The sequence below is a fragment of the Macrobrachium nipponense genome, chromosome 16 (assembly GCF_015104395.2).
Source record: "Macrobrachium nipponense isolate FS-2020 chromosome 16, ASM1510439v2, whole genome shotgun sequence".
NCBI classification, from domain to species: Eukaryota; Metazoa; Arthropoda; class Malacostraca; order Decapoda; family Palaemonidae; genus Macrobrachium; species Macrobrachium nipponense.
Genome location: NC_087209.1, coordinates 4,631,711 through 4,657,362, shown reverse-complemented (window position 1 = coordinate 4,657,362; position 25,652 = coordinate 4,631,711). Strand labels below are relative to the sequence as shown.

The window sequence follows — 25,652 nt, the reverse complement described above, 5'->3', positions numbered from 1 at the left end:
CTAGAACCATCGAGCGTAAAAAAATATGCTCGAGCAATTGTATTTAAGCGAAACGGATTTCGGTAAATACAAAAGCTGAGGTGGTGTTGTCGTAACAATACCATAAGTATCTCAAAATCGAAACTGGTAACTCCTGGGAGGTTGCAGGCAGTCCCGAGTTGCAGTTCAATTAAGATACTATTTGTCTCGGTCACAATCCGTAGAGTTAACTACAGTATGTGCCTACACCCCAGACAATTCAACTGATTAACAGAATCATGTCGCAAGGGCAATATACGTAGTATATTTGTAGGTTCCTATACAAACACCTCCATCCTAAATTCTTTTCCATTCGAGGAATGAGAATAAGGATTGGAAGCCGACACCCTTCATTCTCTAATCAAGAGAGTGAAGGAGAAGTCTTCCCCGAGGGAAAGCTTCAATGGTGATAACAGAATACCGAAGACGATAGTTCAAGCCAAACTGGATGTTCCCGTCCGTTCTTCTCTATTCCAGGGTTGGCCGCCTATTGTAAGATATTCTTCCTTCAGCAGCAGTGCTTCTTCCGAGCGCCATAAATTCCAGGAATTCGAGCATTCGGCGAGATTCCCGATAATCGTAGTAACAATTATCCGGGATTCTCGTCTAGCCCACTCTGGACCGTGGTTTCGCCCAAGTGTTTGCAGATCGTAAAAAACCCGAACACTCTGAGAGTGCTAGAAATTCCGAAGAATTCTAAGCGCTCGGCGAAACCCCCACCGAATTCGTCAGACGATAATCGGTTGGTGGTCCTCCTGATTCCCGTAGAAATTGAGGATGGGGCAGGATCCTTCCTCAACGACGGGGACTTATGTCCGGTAGGACCCGAAGGTCCCCCCCCAGGAATGCAGTCCCCAACGTGGAATCCTACAGAGAACGTTCTGCAGGATCCCTCCCCTTTCTCTCGTAGACATAGGGAGAGAGGGAATGGGGGAGAGGAATTGGATACTCGCTCGCCTTCCCAGTGGAACTAGCAGTTGGAGAAGCATGTACGAGCAGCCATCACCTTGCGGCGATGGCCTCTCAGAGTCTGGGAAAATGCATCATCAGGAGAAAACATTTTCCAGAGGAGGGTTACAAACTCGTACTGTAGGTTAAGCGTCTGCCGCCACCGTGAACGTCGTCTGGGTGGGGCTGATCGAGCACCTGACAGGAGAGAGCTCATACCGTCCTCCGACGCTTCCCAGTCCTCGTCGAGGCCGAAACCTCTTCCTTGCCAGCCCCCCCACCCTCATGGTCACTCCTGCTTGCCTCGTTCCTCCCGGTGTAGTCTAAGGAGGTTGAAGGGACAGGTGAGGGAGACCTGATGCTCCTACCCTTCCTACTAGCATGCTAGTAGGCTGGGAGGACTGCAGGCGATCGCCAACCAACGGTGGCGATCGAGCTGCAGGTCTGGACCAGCGGCTTCTTGTGGAAAAAAGCTGGACCAAGGAACGGAGCGTCAGTCTTGTGTCAGGGGAGCTGTTTGAAAGCTCCTCCCCCGCCTACCAGCAGAACCGGTAGGCTGGGAGGACTGTGTCGAGTTGCTGGTCTGGACCAGCGGTTTTCCTGCCTTCAGGAGATCACTGGCGATCGAGCCGCAGGCCTGGTCATGCGGCTCTCCTGGAGAGAGAGGCTAGACCGAGAGCAGCGGTGACGGTCCCGACAGTGATCTCCCTGAGTTTGTTGTGCTGACGAATCAGCACAATGACCTCAGCTAAATTCCTCTGGATCTCAGGAGTGACCGCATCTTGAGTAGGACCATCAAGCCCTTCCAGCAAGAGCGATTCCTGAGACCCTCCTCCTTCAGAGGGAGGAACAGCGGCAGACCCCTCCCAGTCTCCTCCTGCCACTTGCGCATATGACCTGGTCGATCCGAGGACCATGCCTGGCACATAGGGCGTCGTGGCAGGATCGTGGGGGGCGCGCCCCTCACGATCACTCCTTGTTATCTCGCCCTTCCCGGTGTAACCCGAAGAAGTTGGAGGAACAGGAGAGGAAGACCTGACGCTTCCCCCTCGCTCACCGGCAGAACTGGTGTGCTTGGGGGGCTGCAGGCGATTGCCAACCCGCAGTGGCAATCGAGCTGCAGGCCTGGTCGTGCCGCTCCTCTGGATTGAGCGGCTGGACCGAGAACAGCGGCCCCGGCCCCGTGCGTCAGGGGAGCTGCTGCTGGTCCCCCTATCCGTCCTGTCCCGGTGGGAGCGGTGGTCAGGGGACCTCTTACCAGCCTCCGCCCGTGGTCGATCTAGGACCGTCACGGCAACCCTAGTAACCAGCTGGTCGCTACTAGAGCGATCGCTGGCCTAGCGAGAGTCACCTGAGCGGCTCTCACCAGCCTTCTGCTCCGTGCCTCGGTCCTGGCGCCAAGCGAATTCGGACGTCTGGGCCTTGGCTGCGCGGTCGCCCGCAGGCGCCCGTACACTCGGTACCTCTCGCGAACGAGAGGCCGAGCCGGAACCTGGTGTAGCGGCAGCGCCCCTACACCAGGCGAGGAAGTACCGGTGTTAGCCGGTACTCCTCTGGTCCCCGTCTTCTTCCTTGCGGAAGGAGAGACGGGCCGCGCTCCCGAAGGAGAAGGAGGACCAGCAGAAGGACCTTCCATCCCACTGGAGCGAGACAGGCCCTTAGAAGTTCCCGAAAGAGCCTTCTTAGGGGGAAAGGAGGCAGCCTTCTTCTTCCTCGACTTGAAGCCTTGGGAGTCGAAGGGGAAGAGGCGACGAAGAAGACGACGACAACGACGACACCTTCCTCTTCTTCTTCTTCTTTGTCAGCTCCCTCAGGACAGACGTCAAGTCCTCCATTCAGGATGGAGCCGGGGCTGCTGTTGCCGAAGCAACAGGGCCCGGCTGCACCTGTCCGGAAGGACCAGCATCTGGGGCAGCAACACCTAGGGCTGAAACGACGTTGGCAGGTGCGGGAACAGCAGGAACAGCAGCAGCGGCAGGTACGGCAGACAGGGCAGGTACTCCAAGAGACGGGGCAGCAGCCAGCGACATCCTGGGTACCAGCGGCAGATCCAGGGGAGAGCTCTTCGGGCAACGGAAGACCGGGGCTGGCAGCAAGAAGAACCCGGAAGGGGAGGCACGCCCCTCCTCGGCACGGCAGCGGTCGGGCCCTGCACGGCGGCCGTTGGCGTCACAGACATCACGAGAGGGGTGTAAACCAGGTGAGGAGGGGCGCCGTACCCTGGAGTCGAGACCGTGTAGTGGTGGTCACCGCTCCATGGGTGACTGGCACAGCCCCCGCCAGATGCTGGAGCAGCCCCTGGATGCTCGGAGTGCCCTGGAGTCCCAGCGACATCCACACCTGGCCAAGGTCATCCCCAACAGCAGGAGCCCTGAGGAAGCAACAGTCGGAAGTTAAGAGGGGTTCCCCCTCGCGCGGCGCCCCTCCCCAACCCCGAGCGAACGGAAGACCCCAAATACAAATGCAAGTCGGGTAAAGAGCGCCCTCCTCTACGCTCGACAGATCGGGCGAAGAGAAGGACCTCGAAACCCCCCCCGGAAGGGGAAGGTGCCAACCGCGGGAGCCGAGTCAGGGGCAGGAAAGAAGACGCAGTGTCCGAAACCAAGGGAGTAGCAGACAGCTTCCGACGACTCCTTGGCAGGTCTACGCTTCTCCCCACCCTCGCACAGTACCCACTGCACCTCCGAGCAATTACACAAATGTTACAAGGCTCGGGCCGAGAGCATTCATGCCCTCGGCACCGAGCGCAAATGAGGATCAATCTTCGGAAAAGAGCGGGAGACCCCACACTTGCGGCCCTCCACCCCCTGACACACTCTACGGTTGATGGTGGGGCACGGGGATAGCTCCATGTCCGATGATCCATAAAATCAATGTAATAAAGGATGAAAAAGACAGTATGTACTTACAATTCACTTTCAAACACTGACAAACCAAGTTGAAAAATTCACAACAAAAGCAAAGCATACGAACAATGAAGCGGGCAGAGAGCGATGACGGCCGAAAGCAATAGTGGTTCTTCACCTCCCAGTCGCACTGCGCGCGCACTGTCGGACAAGCAGTTAACTACCGAACTCCCTTGTTCGAAGCTTACGACTGTTCCAGCTGCCGCTAGTTACCTTCCTATTGTAAAAGGACTGATGGTTTGTAAAACGTACCGGAACAAACAGATATTGGGAGGTAGCTCCATGAAAGCTATTAGGCAATTCATTCTAAATATTCTCATCCAATTCCTGTAGCTATATCTTATTTATTTCATAAAGGTGAAACTTCATTTTAAGGAATCATAAATTGATTTGTGTATTTCACAGCATAAATTAATAGTTTGTTCATGAAGCTTACATGTCAGATATATATATAGCTGTATTCTCCAAAGTCCGACAGAATTTCAAAACTTACGACACACGCAGTGGTCAGCCAGGTGGTTAGTACCCATTCCCGCCGCTGGGAGGCGGGTATCAGGAACCATTCCCATTTTCTATTCAGATTTTCTCTGTCGCCGGTACTGTCAACACCTGTTTTCAGTACCTCCTTCTTAGGATTTTGTAAACTTCATTGCCGCTTAAGTATCCTAATTGTCTTTTGGTTTATTGACTTGGATTTGTGGCTAGGCATATGCTATCATAGATTGATTTCAATTTGGTTTTGATTGACCTTTGCATAAGATGTCTGAATCTAGTTGGGCTAGTTTCAGACTGTGTTGTCTGCAAGAGTAAGGTGAGGCTACTGAAAGCTTCGGTAGATCCTCACTTGGTATGCACGATGTGTACAGGGCATGTTTCTTTACTGAAAGATCGATATAAGGATTGCTTCTCATCCTCCGAAGCGTCCTCCCCGCACGGGGGTTGGAACTTTCGGAAGGACTCGCGCTCTCTAAAGAGAAGCTTCATAGAAGAGGACGCTTCACATCCTCTCTCTCGTCATGCGTTGCAAACGTCGCCTGAACATTTTTACGACTTTCCACCGCAGAAGAGAAAAAGGACGTCATCGGAGCAGGATGCTTTTGAGCGCCAGGCGCCCTAATTTTGTTACTGTGAGAAGGAAGAAGGCGTCCCCTCGCCCCTCGCTTCTCACAGGATCAGCAACAGTTAGCCTCGTTTTTCGCCAAGAGAGAGGCAGTACTGCGTCGCCGCAGGAAGGATTAAGATAATCAGGCAATCTCCTTCTCTTCAAGGCAATACGCTCGGCAATACCCTCGCGAGGACGTCTTTCAGGACGCTCGGCGTTCTATGCATCAAGACGCTCGGCAAGCCCCTTGCTAGGACGCCTTTCGAGACGCTTGACGCTCTGTCGAGAGGAAGGAACGTCGTTACTCTCGTAGCAAGGATTGTTTTCCTGCTCCCCAAGACGCTCCCCCCTCCTCTCCTCGTGGCGCTCCGTATACGGTACGTGACGTTCGCTCTGCTGCGAAGCAGGATGTTGTTCAAGCTGCTAAGCTTGACGCCCGGCAAGCTGCTTTGCATAGTCAAGCAGCTCGCCAAGACGCCCCTCGCTCGTCCCTGAGGGACGCTCCATCGGCTGCCAAGCATGACGCTAGTTCGGCAGCTAAGCTGGACTCTTCTCAAGCTGCTAAGCTGGACGCTTTGCATGCGGCTTCGTCACGAGCTGCTCGTCAGGACGCTCAGCATGACGCTTTTGTGGACGCTCGTCAGGACGCTGACATGGACGCTCCTTTATCGGACACTCTTCAGAATGCTCCGCAGGACGTTCCTTTACCGGAACTTCGCAAAGCTTCGGAGTTTGCTATTAAGCATTCCCGACTTTTGTCTTGAACCCTACTTCAAGTAGGAGACCCCCTTTTACGAGAGGAGCCTCAGGGTTTGATTGCTTCGTGGTCTGTTAAGGACCCTTCTCCTGTTCCCGTAAAGGAGACAGAGTCCTCGAGCCACTCGCAACCTACAAATGAAGAAGAGACTACTTCGTCATCATCCTCATCTATAAAGGTGTCGACCCGTCTTCTATAAGACTTGTTTGCTGACAAGTTTCGGCCCTCGGTCCCTTGCTCTCCTCTCTCGCTGTTGGCGTCGTCGAAGAAGAGGAAGGCGCCTGGTCTCGTCAAGATGTCCTCTTCGCTTTCTACGAAGAGAGCGTTCAACAGAATCCATGACTAGATGGACTCCAGGAAAGCGCAAGGCAAGACTTCCTTTGCCCTACTTCCAGCGAGGTTAAACGTAAGAGCAGGCATTTGATATGAGACGGGAGAGGAAGCTGGTTGGAGAGTTCCTTCCTCTTCCCAGGACGATTTTACCAGCCAGATAAACGCCCCGAGGAGTTCTCTCCCGTCCTCTGCTAAGGTTTCCTAAACACTTTCAGATCTGCATTGCCATCTGAAAGGGCTGTTCAGGACAATGGATATTTTTAACTCCTAGGTTGGTGTTTCGGAGCCCTGGACCTGCAGTCTCGGGGACCTGACTCTCTTTCTCTCGAATAACTATCCAACCTGCATGGATAAGGTAGTCAGGTTGGTTCTGATGATATGGCATCTAGAAGGAGACTCTAGTAAATTGAAGCAGATTTTGGTGTCATAAAATGCCTCTTCTGCGTTCAGGAAGGCACTGCCTAAGGGGAACCTTCGGGTCCTACCTGCCGTAAGCCCAGTCTCTGGGCAGGAATCCTGCCCCTTCCTCGATTTCTACGGGAATCGGGAAGAATATATGCTCAAAATTCCTAGATTACCTTTTGTCATTTCCGTGGGTTCCCCCCATTGACAAGATATGACAATTTGTCCAAAATTGCATTTTTCCTAACTATACAAACCTGAGGTCCTTTTACAATAGGAAGGTACTAGCGGCAGCTGGATAGGTCGTAAGCTTTCGAACAAGGGGTTCGGTAGTTAACTGCTTGTCCGACAGGCGAGCGCGCGCGACTGGGAGGTAAACAAATCACTTTTGCTTTTGGCCCAAGCAAAAACTGCAGAGTGAGGGGTGGCATGAGGTGGGACTATGTGTAAAAGGACCTCAGGTTTGTATAGTTAGGAAAAATGCAATTTTGGACAAATTGTCATTTGTTCCGACACGGCATACAAACCTTCGGTCCTCTTACAATAGGAAGACTCACTTCTTGGTGGGAGGAATCTGAGTCTTTTGTGAACAGACTGGTGTTCGCCCAAACCCTGGAATGCCTCCCTGGTCGTAAGCGAGGGAGGGATCCAAGCCTCTGTCCGATTGATCGGGTGTGCACCGCCAGGATCAATGGTCAGACCTCTGGACCGAGTACTAAGAGAGAGGCAAGCGTATCTCTTCGTACCAGCAATGTAAGAACTTGTTCCTGTACAGGAGCAAATATAAAATCATGGGTTTGTCTCTTGTTGCCATCCACTTCCCCCCCCTTGTAGGAGGAAGTGGTGGATATTCTGCTCCTATCCCTAGTGAGAGGGATAGGATGGGGCTCTGTCATATAGCTCACCTGCATCTCTTCCTCATCCAGCGTAGTGACGACCGTGACCCTCTGCCCACAGGTAGAGGAGGAGGAAAAGATGGGAAGAGAAAGCCAGTCACTCACTCATTCACACATCCATCCGCACAGTCACACCAGGACTTGATGCTGTTTCAGCCTGTTGGAGGGTCTGGGTTAGCTACACAACTGTTGAGCAGCCACCACCGGGTCCCAAGGAAAAGGTATACCAAGGACCTGTGGGCAATATCCCGAAGGTAGAAGGAGGTGAAGGTAGTCTGGTTAGACCAGACACCTGCCTTCAGGACCTGCGCCATGGGAATTCGTTACTTAAACGAAACGCCAACGAGGGGCCAATACTTCTGACTTCGTGAGCTCTCGGACGGGACGTACGGATGTCGTCACTACCATCAGCCTCATACGCCCTCCTGATGACCTCACGCAGCCAGAACGAAAGAGTGTTCTTGGATACTTGCTTTCTTGGTTACCCCGGTGCTAATGAATAAGGCGTCGACACTCAGGCCTGAGGTGTCGAGTTCTCTTCAGATAGCGCCGTAGCGCCCTCACAGGACAAAGCAGCATCTCATCCGCATCATTATCGGTGAAGTCCATTAGGGAGGGAATCGTGAAAGACTCGAACCTGTCGTCAGGGACCGAAGGTTTCTGAGTCTCGCAACGAAGTTCGGGACGAAATCGAGCGTCACAGATCCCATCCCCATGGAGTGTCGTACATCGAAGGAAAGACCATGAAGTTCCCCTACTCTCTTCGCCGATGCCAGGGCCAGCAAGAAGAGGGTCTTGAGGGTCAGATCCCTGTCTGACGACTCTCGGAGTGGCTCGAAGGGTCTTCGAGTCAAACTCCTAAGGACGAGAGTCACATCCCACGCAGGGCCTGAGTTCCCTGGGTGGGCAAGACCTTTCGAAGCTCCCCATGAGCAAGGAGATCTCGAACGAGTTCGAGATATCCAATCCCCTCAGTTTCAGGACAAGTGCCAGGGCGGCTCTATATCCTTTGACTGTGGGGACTGAGAGGAGCTTCTCTCGGCGAAAGAAAAAACAAAACGAGGAAATCCGCTACGTGCTGAAGAGTGGCTCTGGAGAGGAGATATAACCCCGTCTACGACACCAACCACAGAAGACGGCCCACTTCCCCTGGTACACAGCTGCAGAGGACTGACGGACGTTTCCAGCCATCCCTGTTGCTGCGCTACGAGAAAAGCCTCTCGTTCGCAAGAGATGGTGGATAACAGCCAGCCGTGAAGTCGTAGGGACTGGACTGCTTGGTGGTACCGCTCGACGTGCTGCTGGGTCGAGAAGGTTGTGCCAAGGGGGAATCTCTCTCGGTTCTCCTGCGAGAAGAGCCAGCAGGTCCGGATACCAAATGGCCTGTGGCCATTTGGGAGCCACCAGGATCATCCTGAGATTCGGGGTGACCAGTGCTCGACTGATCACCTTGCGAATCAGGCTGAACGGGGGAAAAGGGCGTACGCAAAGAGGTGTCCCACGGATGTTGAAGAGCGTCCTCTGCAGCTGCCCATGGGTCCGGCACGGCTGAAAAGAAAACCTGAAGTTTTCTGTTGTGCCGGGTGGCGAACAGATCCACAACTGGTCGCCCCCACAGGTCGAAGAGCCTTTCCGCCACGTCCTGGTGTAGAGACCACTCGGTCCCATATCACCTGATCCCGACGGCTGAGCTTGTCTGCTACTACAATTCCATCTTCCCTGGAATGTAGCGTGCCGACAGCTCTATTGAGTGTGCCTCGGCCCACTCGTGCACCTGCCGAGTCAACTGGTACAACACGGGAGAGACACTAGGCCCCTGTTTGTTGACGTAGGCCACTACCGTTGTGGTGTTGTCGCACATCAACACCACTGAGTGTCCCATCAAGCTTGTCCTGAAAACTCTTGGAGCGCGAGAAACGCTGCCTTGAGTTCCAGTACATTGATGTGAATGTGCTTGTCGTGCTCGTCCCACACTCCTGAAGTCAGCAACTCCTCCAGGTGTGCGCCCCACCCCTCGGTCGATGCGTCTGAGAACAGCTGCATCTCCGGGGGGAGAGTGCGTAGAGGCACTCCCTTTAAGAGGTTCCTGTCGTCCAGCCACCAGGCTAGGTCCTGCCTCACCTCCGGTGTCAGCGACACTGGAAAGCTTGGGGGATCCGTTGCCTGTGACCAACTCTCCTTTAGCCTCCACTGAAGAGACCGCAGGTGAAGACGCCCGTGAGGGACTAACTTCTCGAGTGACGACAGGTGTCCGATCACGACTTGCCATCGCTGAGCTACCTGTTCCCGCCGAGACAGGAACTGGTTGGCTGCCTCCCTGAATCTGCTGATCCGCAAGTCTGCGGGGAAGACTCGCCCTGCTACCGTGTCGATCAGCATACCCAGGTACTTCATCCTCTGCTTGGGCTCGAGATCAGACTTCTCGAAGTTCACAACGATCCCCAGATCGCGACAGAACTCGAGTAGCCGATCCCTGTCCTGTAGCAACTGCGAGCGGGAGCTCGCCAGGACTAGCCAATCGTCGAGATACCTCATCAGACGTATCCCGTGCGAATGGGCCCAAGCAGACACCAGAGTGAACACTCGCGTGAACACCTGTGGGGCGGTTGAGAGACCGAAGCAAAGTGCCCTGAAGCGGAGGTACTTTCTGGAGGACTGATGAATGGGTATTTGGAAATACGCATCCTTCAAGTCCACTGAAAGCATGAAATCGTTCTCCCTCATGGAGTCGAGCACGGAGTGTGCTGTCTCCATCGTGAACCGGGTCTGGCGAACGAACCGGTTCAGGGGAGAGAGATCTATCACCGGGCGCCAGCCCCCCGTAGACTTTTCCACCAGGAAAAGTCGACTGTAGAAGCCCGGTGACTGATCCGTGACGATCTCTACAGCTCGTTTGCTCAGCATGGTCTCGATCTCCTGTCTCAATGCTACGTCCTTCGAAGATCCTGGAACGTACGACTGCTGTTGGACCGGGTTGGAGGTGAGGGGTGGCCGAGATTCGAAGGGTAATAGATATCCCTCCCGAAGGACATCTACTATCCAGGTCTCGGCGCCGTAGCGCTACCAAGTTGCCCAATGGCTGGCCAGGCACCCCCCCACTTCCGGCAGCAGATGAGGGGGAACGCCGTCCCTAGCGTTTCCCCCCTTTCTTCGACTTCTTCCCAGAGCCTCCTCGCGAGGAAGGGAGGGCTGGGAGGAGGGCTGGTACGGCCCCCCACCCCCCTTTGCAGAAGACGAAGAAGACAGTGTCTTTCCACGGGGGGCTTCGACGCGACTACCGTCTTAGCCACCGTGGAAGCGCTAGCCGAGCTCTTTGGCTTGGCCGCAGTTCGAGGCTGCCCAGAAGCCTTCGAAACTGCCTGGTGTACCAGATGGTCACTGTCATCAGTGCGCCGTCTGTCCACCGCAGCGTCCACCATCTCTCCTGGGAAGAGAGACGGGGAACTCCGTAACGGTCCATTGCGAAGTCCCAATGCCGCTTCACGCCCAGCCGCCCTGGAAACTCGAGTAAGGACAGCGTCCCTACGTCGGAGAACCAGGTTTACCGTCTGGTGGGCAAGGAAGGAGATGGCTCTTCCCCCAGACTGGCAAAGTCTCCTGAAGGCCGAGTCATCTTCGGGAGAAATTCCCCCGGAGTTGGCTGCGACCTTAGACACCGTGAGGGACCACAGGTCTATCCAGGAGACGGCCTGGAAACCTGCCATGGCAGTGGATTCCAGACCGAGTGCCTCTTGCTGCGAGAACCATAGGTTCTCTGACAGGAGCTGCTGCAGAGACACACCCGGCGTTAGCCTGGCTAACTCCGGGTCACCTGTTTGGGCGGCATCGGGTCTTCAGACGGCACATAGAAACGCCGCTGTCGCAGTAGAGGAGGCGGAAGCAGCTTGCTCGACCTGCCGGACTTGAGAGAACCGTCTTGTCCGGAGACAAGAGACTCTACCTGGTCCAGCACTGAGTCGGCAAGCTCCGATCGCGGCAGTCCCACCGTCGGTCTGGGTTCCCTCTTCGGGCCCCAGAACGACTCGAGCCAGGACGTGGGCTCGGAAGGTGGGAGCGGCGATCCTTCCCCGAGATCGTTGTGCTGACGGATCAGCGCAATTACCTCGGCAAAGTTCCTCTGGATCTCAGGAGTGACTGCATCCTGAGGAGTAGGACCATCCAGTCCCTCGAACAGGAGCACCTCCCAGAGACCTCCCCCCTCGAGGGGGGGGGGGGGAACAGCGACAGACCCCTCTCGATCTCCTCCAGCCACTTGCGCATACGACCTGGCCGGTCCGAGAACCGTGCCTGGTACGTAGGGCGTCGTGGTGGGATCATGAGGGGTGCACCCCTCACGATCACTCCTCAATACCTCGCTCCTCCCGGTGTAACCCGAGGAGGTTGAAGGTATGGGAGAGGCAGACCTGACGCTCCCCCTCGCTCGCTGGCAGAACCAGCGGGCTTGGAGGGCTGCAGGCGATCGCCAACCCGCGGTGGCGATCGAGCTGCAGGCCTGGTCGAGCCGTCTCACTGTGGAGAACGGCTGGACTGAGAACAGCGGCCCCGGTCTCGTGTGTCAGAAGAGCTGGTGCTGGTCGCCGTACCCGATCGCTCTCTGTGAGAGCGACGGTCAGGCGACCTACAAGCTCCACTGTCACGGTGAGACCAGTGCGTATCCTCACGGCACGTCACGTCGCTGGTACCAGCCGTGGCTGGCACCGGCGAACGGGGGGACCTCTTCCCAGCCTCAGCCCGTGGCCGGTCGTGGACCGTCACGTCAGCCCGGGTAGCCAGCTGGTCGCCGCGAGAGCGAGAGCTGGTCTGGTGAGAGTCGCTCACCGGCTGTCACCAGTCTTCCGCTCCGTGCCGTGAACCTGACGCTGAGCTGGCTCAGAGGTCTGGTTCCTAGCTGCACGGTCGCTGGTGGGCGACCGTACACTCGGTACCTCTCGCGAACGAGAGGCCGAGACGGATCCTGCTGCTGTGGCAGAACCACTAACAGCAGGCGAGGAAGTGCCGGTGTTAGCCGACACTCCTCTGGTCCCCGTAGTCTTCTTCCTTGCAGAAGAAGAGATGGGCCCTGCTCCCGAAGGAGCAGGATGACCAGCGGAAGAACCCCCCGTCTCACCGGAGCGAGACGGGCCCTTAGAAGTTCCCGAAGGAGACTTCTTAGGGGGGGAGGAGGCGACCTTCTTCTTCTTAGGCTGTGAAGCCTTAGAAGATGAAGGGGGAGAGGCGGCAGACGACGACGACGACGAAGAAGACGATGAAGACGACACCTTCCTCCTCTTCCTCTTCTTCTTCGTCAGCTTCCTCAGGACCGATGTCAAATCCGTCATCCAGGGCGGAGCCGGGGCTGCTGTTGCCGAAGCAACAGGGCCCGGACGCACCTGTCCGAACAGATCGGCATCAGGAGCAGCGGCGCCACGAACAGGAACAACGTCAGCAGGTGCAGGCATCACAGGAACAGCAGTGGAGACGGCAGGAACAGACACAGGAACAGCAGCAGTAGTCGGCAACATCACGTCCAGTAAAACAGCGGCTGGGCAGGTACAGCAGGTACGGCAGGCTGTACAGGCGAGACCAGGGTGGGACGGACCAGCGGCACCGACATCCTAGGTACTGGGGGTGGGAGGTCCAGGGGCGAGCTCTTCGGGCACACGAAGTCGTCGAGGCAGCACGGCAAACCCAGGCGGCGGCATCACACTCCCCCGTGGTACGGCGGATCGGCCCCTCGCACCGATGGAGTTGGTGTTACAGACATGCGTTGCGGGAATACACCAGGTGAGGAGGTGAAGCATAGCCAGGGGGTCGAACAGGGGGTCGTGGTAGTGGTTGTCACCGTAGCGTGCGTGACCGCAACAGAGCCAGCGAGATGGTAGAGCAAAGGTCGGGTGATTAGCAGGATCCTCTACCCGTCCGTGCGATGTAGACGAACGGATAGAGGACCCAGAGTACAACTCAACGTCGGGGTATCTCGCGCCCTCCTCCACACTCGACATATCGGGTGAGAAGGACCTAGAAACACCCCCCCGCAGGGGAAGGCGCCAAACGTGGGAGCTGAGCAGGCGGCAGAAAGAACGAAGTGTCCGTAACCAAAGGAGTCGCGGGAGAGCTCTCCGACGACTCCTTTGTAGGCCTTCGCTTCTTCCTACCTTCGTACAAGCCCCACTGCGCCTCCGACCAAGACATACACACTTCACAGGGCTCGGCGCGGGTACATTCGCGCCCCCGACACCGAGCGCACAAAATATGGGGATCGATTTCTGGGAAGGAGCGGAATTTTCCGCATTTACGCCCTTCGGTACCCGGGCACAATCTCCGGAGAGTAGCGGGGCATGGAGAATCCATAATCAATCAAAATCACTTCAATGATGAAAAAAGAAAGAATGATTGTACTTACAATGATTCACACTAAAGAGAAACACAACCATACAACCAGGGAAAGCAAACGACGAGAAGCGGGCAGAGAGCGTAGAACACACACGTCCACTCGCTGTGAGGCCGAAAGCAAAAGTGATTTGTTACCTCCCAGTCGCGTGTGCGCGCGCCTGTCGGACAAGCAGTTAACTACCGAACCCCTTGTTCGAAAGCTTACGACCTATCCAGCTGCCGCTAGTACCTTTCTATTGTAAAAGGACCGAAGGTTTGTATGCCGTGTCGGAACAAACTAAACGTTTTGTCAGGTAAGTGGGTAAGCCCCCATTGACAAAATATTAAACTCTTTGTCACCTAAATGGGTTAGTTCTCATTGACAAAGATCCCAATAACATTCTATTGCGTAATCGGATAAGCTCTCATTGACAAGATTCAGAAGAACTCTCATTCATTGGTTACTACCTCGCTGAGGCTCGTCGGGGAAAAAGACTTGTAGACTATGTCCATGAAGCCTTCTGTCCGATAACATAAGAAGCTTGAGTTGTCCTCTTCGGTTCTCGGTTCTCACTTCAGGCTCTCCTGCGGCTAATACTAATTCGTTCTCTTAGCTAAGAGGACGAAGACAGTCGATCTCCATTCCCTCTCTTCCTCGTCGAAGAAAGAATGTGGTAGGGAGATAGCTGTCCAAGTGGCCAAAATACTCTACGTATTTTACATTCGCGTCATATTGCTATTAAGCGATTGTATGGTTCAAGTTATATACGCATACCGTAGTTACCCCTACGGATGGCGACCGAGAGGACTTTTATTCTAATTACATTTAATCGGTACTCCTAGCAACCATCCAGGAGTTTTCAGTTTCCCTTTTAGTTATTTTAGGTATTGTTACGACAACACCAGCTCAGCTTTTGTGTTCAGCAAAATCTGTTTCACCTAAATGTACCTGCTTGAGAGTTTCTTTCTGCTTGATGATGGTATCAAACATATCCCTTCGTAGAATGGAATAGCTGGCAACTCAGGCAGAGTAGTGCGAGACGGCGAAAGCAGACTGCTGTCACTGTAGAGCCAGCTCAGTTCCAGCTGGTTGTCTGCCATGCGCGGTCGGTTACGTCTCTCTCTCCTGCGAGATTGACTGACTAACTGTATCTCTGCCCTACAATCACGGACTTTAGCCTCGAGTTGAAGGGAATTCTCGCATGCATGAATGAACATCGCCTTCACTTTGCGAAAATTTTTCAACAGAGATCTCTTAGACTTTTCGGTTCTGTTTACTGCACTGTAACAGAATTCTGTTCGAGTCTACTGCGGCATAGCGCTATGATAATAATGCACACCTGCTTAAGCAAAGCGCAGCCTTTTTGGGGAAGGAAACAGGCTCGGTAAGGAAATGGATGAGTCTGCTGGGGACCATTTCCTTGCTGGAGAAGTTTGTTTCCCTGAAGAGACTGTAATTCAGACCTCTCCAGTTTTACCTACCGGAAAACTGAAATAACATCGAAGATATGGAAGTGATTCTGAACATTTCTCAGTCGGTCAACGATCACCTAAGGTGATAGCGAGAAGGTGCCAGGCATCTGGAGAGCGAAACAGATGTCCTGGCACATAATCTCAAAGAATTGGAAGCAATGAGGTTGGCTCTCCAGTTCTTCTAAGAACGAGTTGTTGACCGAGTGGTCCAGATCAACTCTGACAATTCCACAGCTCTCGCATATCGCAAGAAGTATCGAGAAACACTCTCTCGGTCCCTGTTTGAGTTAGCGAGAGAGAGCCTGTGGTGAGAACAGGCACGGAACGTAACGATCCTCAAGAGGTTCGTTACAGGATTGCAGAACGTCCGTGCGGATCTTCTCGATCGACGGTAGCAACTACTGGTCCGAATGGACTCTTCACTTAGAAGTATGTCGAGAGTTGTGGAGACTTTAGGGGCGTCCTTTGATAGATCTCTTCGCAATGTTGAAGACGAAGAGGCTTCCTCTAGACTGCTCCCCTTTTTTCTCGATCCGGGAGCGGTAACAATAGACGCCATCCTATGGGTTTGGACGGGGATGGATGTTTAGTTTCTTTTCCCCTATTCAAACTCTTAAGAGTAAGTAATAAGATAATTTGCGGCGTCAGAGGGAGCGAGGATGACGCTGATCGCCCCATGTTGGCCGTCGAGCGACTGGTTCACAGAGGTCATGTCCTTCCTAGCACACTTTCCAAGGACCCTTCCCGAGAGAGTCGATCTACTCTTACAGCCCCACTTAAGAGAGGTACTACAAAACCTCTCCACTCTAAGTCTGACTGCGTTCAGACTATCGAGAAGTTGACCAGAGCGGGAGGCTTTTCAAATCAGTGGCAAGTACAATTGCCAAGGCTAGAAGAGCTTCCTTTCTTGCAGTGTACCAATCGGAGTGGGCCGTTTTCTGGAGATGGTGCAGGAAGAATGGCTGTTCCTCCACCTCGACCTCTGTGAATTAGATTACCGTCTTCCCTTTCCGTCTGAGGAATGTGGATAAGCTGGCAGTCTCGGCTATTAGAGGATACAGAAGTATGTTGTCGACGGTCTTTGGACTCAAGAGGTTTGGATCTGTCGAACAAAGCCCTTCACGATCTTTGAGGTCTTTTGAAATCTTGAAACTGTCTAAATCGAAGCTTCCGACATGGAACTTAGACTTAGTCTGGAAGTTCCTGATGTCGAAGCCTTTCGAACCTCTCCTTTCTGCAATCTTGAAGCACGTGACCAGAAAGGCTAATCTTTCTAACTGCTCTAGCTACGGCAAAGAGGGTTAGTGAGGTTTAAAGCCATCAGCAGACATATTGACTTTAGAAGACATAATGCGGTGTGTTCTCTAAGCCCTTCGTTCTTGGCTAAGAATGAAAACCCGTCTAACCCTTGGCCCAGAAACTTGGATATCAAGGGGATGGCACAAATTATTGGGCAAGAGCCAGAGAGAGTCCTGTGCCCTGTCAGGGCTCTCAAGTTTTATCTAGATAAAACTATAGGAAGTCGAGGTCCTTCGGACAATCTGCGGTGTTCCGTAAAAAGACCAGACTTGCCCATGTCAAAGAACGCACTGGCGTTCTTTTTAAAGAGCTCTTACAAAGAGGCTCATTCGTCATGTTTGGACAAAGATTTGAAATCTTTTAAACTGAATGCTCACGAGGTGAGGGCGCGGCCTCGGAGGCATTTCAATAGAGCATGGCACTCAGTAACATCCTGAGTGCTGCGTTTTAGTGAAGCAACTCTGTGTTCGCTTCACACTACCTGCGAGCTGTGAAGACAACATATGAGATCTGCTGCTCGCTAGGGCCATACGTGTCCGCTGACACAATCTTGGGGGCAAGAAGTACCACTCATCCTATCCTGTAGAAAATGGTTAGGAAGAGCTGTTAATTATAGTTGTTGGGTCAGCCACCAGTGGCGGACTTCTCAATTCTTAGCTTTAGTTAAACATCCTTAACTTTGGCTAGGTTGGTCAGGTGGTGATATATATTACTTCTTAGCCCTCATAGTATGGTCAATATGGTCTAGTCACATTGTGGTCACGCTCCCGTTGACAGATCATCTAGAACTCACCAGCTATACAGGTCACCACCTTGCTGGAGACTCTAGTAAAGCAAAAGCCGACTTGGGTGACAGTAATCACGAAGTCAGCTATGCTAACAGGTATGGAACCAAGATGTCAATCATCTGCAAGTATACGTTTCCTAAAATCCTATTCTGTCTCTCCCTACTTCCAAAGGTGGGATTCAGCTATATATATATCTGACAGGTAAGCTTCATGAACAAATGATGTATGATGATACAATAAAGTTTGTTCATACTTACCTGGCAGATATATATAATCAAAGTGCCCACCCACCTCCCCTCAGGAGACAGTGGTAATAGAAAATCTGAATAGAAAATGGGAATGGTTCCTGATACCCACCTCCCAGCGGCGGGAATGAGTATTAACCACCTGGCCGACCACTGCGTGTGTCGTAAGTTTTGAAATTCTGTCGGACTTCGGAGAATACAGCTATATATATCTGCCAGGTAAGTATGAACAAACTTTATTGTATCATAACAATATCATTTTTAGGTAGCAAAAAAACATACGTTTGTTCATTTATAACTTGTGCAGACACAAAAGTTGTCAACCATTCGGCTAAGCTACTGAACTCAAACTTAGGAAAAGCAATTAAGGACTTAAAAAAAAAAATGATATTGTTATAATACAATAAAGTTTCATACATACTTACCTGGCAGATATATACATAGCTAAGACCCCGTCGTCCCCGACAGAAATTCAAATTTCGCGCCACTCGCTACAGGTAGGTCAGGTGATCTACCGGCCTGCCCTGGGCGGCAGGACTAGGAACCATTCCCGTTTTCTACTCATATATTTTCTCTTCCACCTGTCTCCTTGCGGGGAGGCTGGGTGGCCCTAATCGTATATATCTGCCAGGTAAGTATGTATGAAAACTTTATTGTATTATAACAATATCATTTTCATACAATCAACTTACCTGTCAGATATATACATAGCTGATTGGCACCCTTCGGTGGAGGGTAAGAGACAGCTACTACTGGAATAGACCGGTAAACAACATCTGTTGTAGGTATACATAAAAACCTTGGTTCCTACCTGATAGGTGGTAGACTTCGTGGGTGTTTGCCCCGTAGTCTGCATCACCTCAAGAAACTTTAGCGAGATATGTGATCTATGGCCAAGAATTCTTGTGGAACTGCCGAAGGGGTCTTATCCACTTACTCGGCAGAGCCTGAAAGGACTTTGTCAATGGGTGCTGATCCACTTATATGACAACACACCTTATTAAGGAGCACACAAACCAATCCCGACCACCTGATCCTAACCACCATGTTAGTATTAAAATTGCTCCGAGTTATCCCCAAACTCTTCGCAACAACCGTAACTCAAACCAAATTGCACACACACACAATAATTTTCCAAAAAAAAAAAATGATACTCATCTACTAAAAGATATCACAAGACGTTCCTTACTGAACGGAAGTGACTGGCCGCCTGTGCGGTATCTGCACTTGTTCAGCAGAAAGTCTAGAACATATCTATTAGACTTAAGTAGTAAAAATTAAGGATTGTTGTTAGCTCCTGTACCCAGGATTGTGCCCAGCACAGACACAAACGGACCTAAGGAAAAACATTTTTCATAGGTCACACGCACGTCCTTCAAATAGTGAGAAGCAAACACAGAATTACATCTCCAATATGTCGCTTCCAAGATATTCTTCAGTGACATATTTCTCTGAAAAGAGAGAGACGTCGCCACTGCTCTCACTTCATGAGCTCTTACTCTCAGGAGTTTGAAAGGATCATCCGTGCAAGCCTTATGAGCGTCCGTAATACGTTCCTGACAAAAAAAGGCTAAAGCATTCTTAGACATAGGTCTTGATGGATCCTTCACCGAGCACCAAAGACCTTGTCTAGAACCTCCCAACTGTTTCTTTTCTGTAAGTAAAACTTTAACGCCCTTACTGGGCAAAGAGACCTCTCCGGTTCCCTGCCGACGAGACCCGATAATCTTTTACCTCGAAGTTTCTCGGCCAGGGATTCGAAGGATTTTCATTCTCGCCAAGAATAATTCCTTGAAGAACAGATGGCTGAATCTATATTGAACCCGACTTTGTCACTAAGGGCGTGCAGTTCACTAACTCTTTTCGCCGTCGCCAGTGACAAAAGAAATAAACATTTTCTCGTTATATCAAGAAACGAGGCCAAATGTAGGGTTCAAATCTCTCTGAAGACAAGAACTTAAGCACTACGTCTAGATTCCAGTTAGGGGGAGTAATCTTAGACTTCTTGGTCTCAAAAGACCTAATCAGATCATGTGATCTTTATCGTTTCCCAAATCTAGGCTCTATTCCTAAAGACGGCCGATAGCATACTCCTATAGCCCTTTATCGTGGCTACGGAGAGACGCGATTCTTCTCTCAGAAATAACAGAAAATCAGCTATTTCTGTTACAGAGGTACTGGAGGAGGACAACTTCTTCGACTTACACCACCTTCTAAAAACTTCCCACTTGGATTGGTAAACCCGGATAGTGGAAGTTCTCTGGGCTCTAGCGATCGAGCTTGCTGCTTTGCTAGAAAAGCCTCTCGCTCTGACAAGTCTTTCGATAGTCGAAAGGCAGTCAGAGCGAGAGCGGGGAGGTTTTGATGAAACCTCTCGAAGTGTGGTTGTCTGAGAAGATCCTTCCTTTGTGGAAGGGATCTGGGGAAGTCTACTATCCACTCCAGCACCTCTGGGAACCACTCTTGAGCTGGCCAAAAAGGGGCTATCAGGGTCATTCTTGTCCCCTTTGAAGTCACAAACTTCCTGAGCACTTGCCCCAGAATCTTGAATGGGGGAAATGCGGTAAACGTCTACTGAGACCAATCTAGCAGGAAGGCGTCTACTGCTAGAGCTCTGGGGTCTTCCACTACTGAACAGAAGACTTCCAGTCTCTTCGAGAGGAACGTGGCAAAAGAGGTCGACATGAGGAGTCCCCAAACAAAAGAGACCAGAGATTGCGGCAAACGTCTGAGTGGAGGGTCCATTCGGTATGAAGGACCTGGTTCCTCCTGCTCAGCCTTGTCGCTCTCACGTTCCTTACTCCCTGAACGAACCTCGTCAATAGAGAGAGTTCCTTTGCGATGTCCACAACAGCAGGTCTCTTGCGAGTTCGTAAAGGGCATACGAGTGAGTACCTCCTTGCTCCGAATGTATGCAAGGGCGGTTGTATTGTCCGCATTCACTTGTACTATTTTGTTGCTCACTAACGGTTCGAAGCTCTTTAGAGCTAGGTGTACAGCAAACAGTTCTTTGCAGTTTATGTGCCAGGACACTTGAAGAGCATTCCAAGTGCCTGACACCTCTCTCTTTCCCAAGGTTGCTCCCCAACCAATTTTTCCGACGCGTCGGAAAACAATACAAGGTTTGGGCTCTGTATTTCCAGGGAAGTACCCTTGTTTTCCCTCAGTGGGAGTAACCACCATTCTAAATTGGCGTTTCATCAGAACTGGAATGGGAAAACTGTCCCGAGAGGAGTCCGTCTTCATGTTCCAACCGATCTTCTGAGGAAGAACTGAAGAGGACGGAGATTGAAGTCTTCCTAGATGGAAAAAGAACTGTTCGAGCGAGGGAAAGGGTCCCCCTAATAGGCTCAACCATTCCCTCGCCGAAGTACGTTCCTTCCTTAGGAAGAGAGAGACTTTTTCTAAACCTCTCGTTAGTCTCTCTTGAGAAGGAAATACCTCGAAAACCCCGAGGAATCCATACGAATCCCAGATAGACCAAGTTCTGGCTGGGGATCAGTGGGACTTCTCGAGGTCACGAGTAATCCTAAGGTCTTTATCAGGTTTTAGTGTCACAGTCAGGTCCTCCAAAACACTGTTTCTCTGACTTGCTCTGATAAAGCCCCCCCCCAAAGTCGTCTAAGGTAACAGAGAATAAATACTGATCCTTTCAGATGAAGCCATCTCGCCCACATTTTCATAAGGCTCGTGAAAAACATGAGGCGCCGTAGACAGGCCGAAACACAAGGCTCTGAATGGAAGATCCTTCCCCGTCATGAAAACCGGAGGTACTTCTTCGACGAAGGATGGATCGGGACGTGAAAATAGGCGTCCTGGAGATCCAGAGACACCATCCAATCCCCTTGGCGAAGAGCCGCAAGGACTGAAGCAGAGGTTTTTCCATGGAGAACTTCTGTTTTCTGAAAACAAACTTGTTCAGAGCGCTGACATCCAGAACTGGTCTCCAGCCCCCCGAGGCTTTCGCAACCCAAGAAAAGGACGATTGTAAAACCTGGGGAGCTTTGATCCAGCACTAGTTCTATAGCTCTCGTCCCACATCTGATCCACCATTTTGTGAAGAGTATTCTTCAACACAGGGTCCTTGTAATTGGCGGGACAATTCCCGCGGAGTTGACGTCAGGGGAGGATGTCCAGGAAAGGAATGAGGTATCCCTTTCTGAAGCACAGACATCGACCAAGCGTCGTGTCTATGAGAGGTCCAGGCTTCCGCAAATCCCCGGAGGGCCTGGCACCTACTGGTGTTTGGAGGAGCGCACTTCACTTTTCCCCTTTTTAAAAGGGACGGAACGAGGCTCTACCTCTCTTCTCGTCGTTTTTCCTTTTAGCGGTAACTCTAGCGGGAGGGACCTCCTCGAAAGGGCCGAACAGGAGTAGACACACCTTCTTTCTCCCACATCACTGGTCTCTTCTTCCTGGAAGATTGACAGGAGAAGACCTGTGTTGCTTTCTCCGTCAGAGATCGGGAAATATCCTCACCAAAACTGTGAAGGGAACAGAAAAAGTCAGACCTAGGGGCGAATAACAAGGCTGCTCTTTTTGGCGAATGGGATACTGCTTTCGGTCAAGAAAGCGCTAAAAAACAGATCTCTTCTTCAAGAGACTGCTCCAAATAAGGAGAAACTTCCCCTGAGCCGTCCTGTACCGCCTTGTCAATACAGACAAAAATTGCAAGGAGTACGTCCGGATCTAGCCTTCAGGCATGAGGCCTTCTTGGACATCACCCCAAGGGACCAATCTAGGAAGTTGAAGACTTCTTAGAATGTGAAAAAAGTCCCTTGAGAGATGATCCAACTCTGAAGACCCCAAGTAATCTTCGCAGTGTGAAGGCTATGTCTCCTGGATGCATCTACCAGACCTGGAAAAGTCAGCTTCAGCCGAAGCTGGGAGAGTGAGACCCATATTCTCCCCCAGTCTGGGTACCAAAATCCCTCTCTTGCCCGTAAGTCTAGCGGGAGGGCATGCAAAACAAAACACTGTCCTTACAGCTCTTTTTCTTGGGTAGCATCCAGCTATCCAGAGACTGAAGAGCTCTCTTCATAGAAATCGTCGGTCTCATCTTTCAAGAAAGCCGACGACTTCAGCGTCTTAGAGCAAGAGAAAAGAGGAACGAGGCGAAGGAGGAGCGGCAGGGATTAAAGCATCTCCGTATTCCGGAGGTAGGAGAGCTGTCAAAACTTTGTAGTTAGACAGCCCTTCTCTGCCGGTGAGTCTCGTCCTCTGAGTCCTCTTCTAAAATCGGATCAGAAGAGAAGCCACTTCCCGTTCCGGGTCTTCCTGTCCAAAAACTCTCTCTACGGGAGACAAACTCCTAATAGGTGAGGGGCTAAGAGAGTATAGAGCTCCTATGCTTTGGCTGGCTCCTAGTACTTGCTGGCTCCTCGCGCTTGGCTGGCGCCTCGCGCTGGCTGGCGGTCCTCGAGCTTGGCTGGCGCCTCGCGCTTGGCTGGCGCCTCGGCGCCTTGGCTGGCGCCTCGCGCTTGGCTGGAGCGCCTCGCGTTTTGGCCTGGCGCCTCACGCCTGGCTGTTGCCTGCGCCTGGCAGGATCCTCGCGCCTGGCTGGCGCCTCGCGCCTGGCTGACTCCTCGCGCTTGGCTGGCGCCTCACGCCTGACTGAGCCTCGCGCCCTCTCTAAACTCTCGCGCCTGACGACGCCTCGCGTCCTGGTTGGTTGCCTCGCGCCTTTCTGTGCCACATCCTTGTATGTTGATACTTGTCTGGCGCCTCGCGCTTGGCTGAATCCTCACGCCCTTTTGGTTGTTTACCTCGCGCTCCGCTGAAGCTGCTGTCTGGCAGACGTATCCCATCTGGGAATATCCTCGCGCCTGTAAAGCGTTTCTCGCTTGTCTGACCGCTCTAATCCTAGAAGACGCTTCTCGTTCTGAAGGAAGCCTCGCGCTTGACTGGCGCGTCGCGCTTGTCTGGGGCGAAATCAAAAATCGTCCAAACCGATTCTCTATCCGAGTAGATCTCAAAACGACTCACGTCCCACAGGCAGCCTCACTCCTGGCGGGAGAAGGAAGACGAGTCTTCTTGACTGGAAGTATCACGTCTTTCTTACGAGGGGGATCCTTCGAAAAGGACTCCTACCAAGGCGGATAACTGCTCCTGCACCGCCAAAAATGATCCTCTTGGGAAGCCCTCCCCCCCCTCCTGCGTCTTCTTGAACGGGAGAGGGAGACCTCGAAGGAGTTTTGACCACATCATGGGACGTCAAAACCCCTCTTCGCCTTCTTGATGGAAGGAGGCGCTTCTTCCGAAAAAGCGTCTGGGCTAGAATCCAAAACAGGATTCTCTCCAGGGCCTTTTCAGGGGGCCTGGACAAGTCCGAATCCTTCCACCCTCGTTTAGGAGAGGGAGAAGCGGACGAAGAGAAGCACTCTCTGAGGACGCCTTTTCCTATAGCGGTCCTGAGGCAAAGCCTGTCTATATACAGAGCCTGCTGAAGGGACGCCTGACCGGGGGGGGGGAATTCTCCACAAACCTCCCCGTACGGCTTTCTTGACTTTCCTTCTCCTCTGGGCTTGGGAGCTTGGAAGAGGTCTAGGCCTGGGAGCGTCGCAGAGACGTCAGACGCCCCCTCCTCCAAACACTGGGGACACTCACTTCACTATAATCACTTTCACAGTCCTTACCTTTCATGGTAGGCCATTTTGGATCTCATCCTGTGAAGAGTAGCTTTCAGTTCAGCAATTTCCGAGGCCGAATCTGAATGTAAAGCCAGTGAGGGCCCTGATACAGGATTAGAATCATAAATAAGAGAAGAGTTAGAATCATCCAAAGGCTCAATAGGCCTTGTACTACTACCCGCAATCTTAGATGCAGCCCTTCTTACTCTATCCCTTTCTAACTTCTTCAAGTAAGAAAGTTAGAGTTCTTCCATTCCTCAACATTCACCTCTCACACTCATGACAGGTGTTAGAAATAGAACAATCAAAACCCTTACATTTGCGACATACAGTGTGAGGATCAACCGAAGCTTTCGGTATCCTCACCTTGCAGCCTACATTCACACACATTCTCACACAAACCACTTGAATCAGACATTCTTTGAAGAAAAACAAATCAAAAGCAAAGTCCCAAATCCAGTCCACAGTAGCGAAAGCAAAACAACGATCCAGGTACGTCACCAAAAGTCCACAAAAAGATGATCAATTGTCTAGAAAAGCGAATTCAGTCAAGAGGGGGTGGCAGCAACGATGTTGATTACCACCGGCGACAGAAAAATATGAGTAGAAAACGGGAATGTTTCCTAGTCCTGCCGGCCCAGGCAGGCCGGTAGATCACCTGACCTACCTGTAGCGAGTGGCGCGAAATTTGAATTTCTGTCGGGGACGACGGGGTCTTAGCTATGTATATATCTGACAGGTAAGTTGATTGTATGAAATCAGTTAATTGCATAGCACAAACAAAACTTAGTTGCTTAAAAAATTTGATTAAGCAATTATGGTAACACAATTATCAAAACATCACTCACTTGCTCTATTGATAATATTCCATGTTGAGGACTAAGAATTGGGAAAGGATCCCCAATTTTCCAGAAGCAAACCATAAATACACCCCACGTAACGATTGACAGAATATTCACCCATTCACCACGAACTGTTGGAAAGTATAATAAGTAGAAAGGAAAAAATGTTTCAATTATGAATATGCAGTTAATAAAAAAAATAAATTCTGTCAACAACAACTGTTATACTTAAAACAGCACTTAACCTTATATGTATATAAGACCTAGAAATGAATTATGTTCCCTCTTTTATATATTATTTTTTATCATATTAATACTGATTACAGGCAGTCTCTGGGTTACGACGGGGTTTCCATTCTTGAGACGCGTTGTAAGACGGAACATCATCAAAAATTGTAAGAAAACCTTACTTTGAATGCTTTGGGTGCATTAAAAACTATGTAAACTGCATTCTTATTGCCTTTTTCGTAAAAAAAACCTTCAAATATTAATTATTTTGCATATTTGGTGTCATATTTCTTCTGCCAGATCAGCGTTGTAGGCGCCGTAACCCTGGAAATAATTTCTGATGAATATAATTGAAAAGCGCCTTTACCTCGGAACGTTGTAAGCCGAACCCGTCATAACCTGGGGACTGCCTGTATGTACAAAACAGTATTCAGC

At 51.5% G+C, this 25,652-nt stretch overlaps 1 protein-coding gene across 1 annotated transcript in view; it reads right to left on the bottom strand.

The window, feature by feature from the left end:
- Positions 1–25,652, bottom strand: part of LOC135195538 (Golgi pH regulator-like) — a 100,533-nt gene that overhangs the window by 60,887 nt on the left and 13,994 nt on the right. Inside the window, exon 4 of the mRNA XM_064221789.1 lies at positions 24,996–25,120. Coding sequence (XP_064077859.1) covers positions 24,996–25,120 — 125 coding nt within the window. The remainder of the gene's footprint in view (positions 1–24,995; positions 25,121–25,652) is intronic.